Here is a 3,108-nt window from a genome sequence, read left to right on the forward strand (position 1 = left end):
AGTTGCTAATCTAGCATCCATATGTTTTTGGAGGGCTATATCCGAAGTAGCAATTCTTTGTGGAGGGAGAGAAGGGGTGCTGCCAGTATTCCCATTTCTACCATTGTTATTCCCACCGTTGAATAGCGAAGCGAATGATCTATTGTTATTAATAATTGAACTGGCTCGGCCAATTACATGGTTTCTTGCATTTTTCCTAACATTTCAATGCGAATCGGACATATTTTGGCATTTGCAGTATGTGGCCCTAAACAGTTTACGCATTTAACGCGTGAGATGGGTTTCCCATTTTTATCTACTTCATCTGTTTTTTTTACTAAACACTGCCCTGGCAAATGCTTATTGATGCACTTGACGGATCTATGTTCCATGTTGCAATTGCTTGCAACATGCGTATACCTTTGACAATTATAGCATTGCCTTATTTGATTTTTATCTTTTTTTAGGCCTTCAAATATTATTCGATAGTTTAAAAGGGATTTTAATTGAATAAGTTGACTGATATGCTCATGGTTACTAGTTTGTATAAGCCAAAAACGTTTTTTAAATTCTTTTACGGCTGTTATGTTTACATTCGGAAGTGCCGCCATGAGGGCTGACCGAACATCATCCACTTCATATGATTCAACAGGCAATTTTTTAATAATTAAGGAGAATTGCTTGAGTTCATCAGGCGTGTACGAGAAAAAATTTAGTTTATTATCTTTGAGCAAATCTTTTGTCTTAAGGTAGTCTTCAAGGTTATTTAATTTTACATTGATTAAGTTTTTATTAATGATGTTTAATATAAACTGATCGCTTTTTATAAAAGTTCTCAACATACCCGTTATTAATTTTGGTGTTGCGTTATATATCGCGATTATTGGGATTTTATTATTCTTCTTCTTATGACTGTAGTTGGGTGGAGGAGGAGGTTGCTGCTGCAACCTTATAAACATACATATAATCAAAATTGAAAATAAAAGTTATTGCGTAATTTTTATACAAAAATTGAAATAAAAACATTTATCTTGTTTTTGAATTCGCCATGAAAATTTAACTTATGCCATTTTTTTTCCAATTTTTTTGGAGACTGTTTTGGGCTTTAATTTTTTTAAACTCATAATAATTATTTGCGGTCCCTGGTTGGCGAAGACGCTGCTGCTGCCTTTAGGGCCGCCATCCTTGAGGTGGAGGACTCGTTGTCATCTTCTTCTTCCATCAAGTCCATAGTTGTTGTATTTGTTTTTGTTGTTGTATTTGTTTTTGTTGTTACTATTGTTGTTGTTGTTGTTGTTGTTGTTGTTGCTGCTTTGATTGTTGCCGCCATTGTCCAAAAGTGATGGGAATTCGGCATCATAGCCATAGTAATCGCTGGCTGCGAAGTTGAGCATTTCGTCGCCATCGATTTCTTCATCTTCATTCTCAAGGAATGGCGCAAACCTGTTGCCCTTGAGTTGACAGATGTTGCCAGCTAGTCCCAGACTAGCCAGCTGTTGCTTTATGCTTACTTGTTTATTCATTTGTGCCAGTTGCTGGCGTAGCAAATGATTCCCTGCATGTAGACTGGCGAGCTCGTCCATGAGGACTGCCAGCTGACCGTCTTTGTTGTTGTTGTTGTTGCTGCTGCTATCGCTGCGGTCGTTGTTGTTGCTGACAAGGACGACGCTTGGCTCAGCCTTGCCATCGGGTCCATGATCCTCACTCATGGCTTCATCACTACTGTTGCTGTTGCTGCTGCTATCGCTGCCACTATTATTGGCGCTTGAGCAAGCGGACGTCGTCGTGCTTCATCTTGCCCCGTTTTGGTAGTTTGGGGAGGGTCGCACCCACTATTGCGATTTCGTTTGGATTTACGGCAGCTGAAAGAGCGCTGTTGTTGTTGTTGTTGCTAGCACTGCTGTTGCTAGCGCTGTTGTTGCTGCAACTTCTGTTGTTGTAACTACTATTTTTGTTGTAACTGCTGTTGTTATTGTAACTGCTGTTGTTGTTGTAACTGCTGTTGCTGCTGCTGGTGTCAGTGTTGCTGCAACCGCCGCTGTTGTTGTTGCTGTTGATGTCGCCGCAGCCATTGTAGCCGCAGTTGACGTGGCACAGGACGTAGTTGCGCCTTTGCCTTTGGATTCCTTGGCTTGGGGATTTTTAATGTTTTTGCCATTTTACCCTTTACAGGGCTGATGTGTTGTTGTTTTTTCATAATTTGGTTTTTACACTTTGTCAGCGTGGACGCTAACTCATTAATTGTGTCTTTGTTGTCGTTGTTATTCACTTGTTTAATATTGTTTACAAGGTTCAGCGACTGCTGCTGATCCACAAAGACGCGCACCAATCGCGGTCGCGGTCTCGCTTTAATTATGAACGGCAGGCGCGCGAATTTTGTACTGTGGGACTGGTTTTAATAAAAAAAATAAAAAAACACGAACACGACGTTTAGTTTTTAAGTGGCGAATCATAACTGAATTCTCTTTATTCAAAAAGTCGTATTTAAAGGTTTTACATTTGGGTTACAATTGGTTTGTGTTGGTGTACTCCTAACTTCGAAGACCTCAGGGCCTTCACTAGCCATATCCTAACTTGGGAGACCTCAGGGCCCCCACCAGTTACTCTCGCCCCTCTAGGAAGCCCCGGCCACCCGGAATCCCAGCACGCGAGCGGACAGCGGACCCCAGTGCAACCGAACGCACCCCGAGAAGGACGACCCATCCCGAAGTGCAGCGGTCCCGAGCGGAAATTCCTTATCAAAGATCAAACCTCCTTGTACCATTATCAACAATAAATTGATCAGTCCAAGTATAACCTAACTATTGGCCTTCTCCTCTGAAACCCGGGTCGGGTATTTCCCTGCAGCAACCACCTCAGACAACAAATACCTTTTTGAGACGAACCTTGGCCATCCTTGAGCCACCGGAATGACCAACCGTCACACACTGTGTAAGGATAGAGTTAAAAATATAGGTAAACATGGTAACAATAATTTTAGAAAATGACCTTCCGCATTAGATTTAACTTTAAGTATACAATCAAGGACATCACATAGGCTAACACACACAAAGTTAAATATATTATCACAGGTTGTTCAGGTACACGTTACGTTTTGCTTCAGGTACATTAATTGTAGTAAACTGTTGA

At 41.2% G+C, this 3,108-nt stretch overlaps 1 protein-coding gene across 1 annotated transcript; it reads right to left on the reverse strand.

The window, feature by feature from the left end:
* Positions 1-1,184: 1,184 nt before the first annotated feature.
* Positions 1,185-1,688, reverse strand: LOC138928451 (CAR1 transcription factor-like). Its single transcript, XM_070285528.1, has one exon. It carries the CDS (start codon positions 1,686-1,688, stop codon positions 1,185-1,187), a length of 504 nt encoding a protein of 167 aa, XP_070141629.1.
* Between the last annotated feature and the right edge of the window lie 1,420 nt (positions 1,689-3,108).

Source organism: Drosophila kikkawai, chromosome 2L, assembly GCF_030179895.1.
Source record: "Drosophila kikkawai strain 14028-0561.14 chromosome 2L, DkikHiC1v2, whole genome shotgun sequence".
NCBI classification, from domain to species: domain Eukaryota; kingdom Metazoa; phylum Arthropoda; class Insecta; order Diptera; family Drosophilidae; genus Drosophila; species Drosophila kikkawai.

Coding starts and splice junctions, on each gene's coding strand:
- LOC138928451 (XM_070285528.1), bottom strand. CDS start 1,688: ATGAGTGAGGATCATGGACCCGATGGCAAGGCTGAGCCAAGCGTCGTC.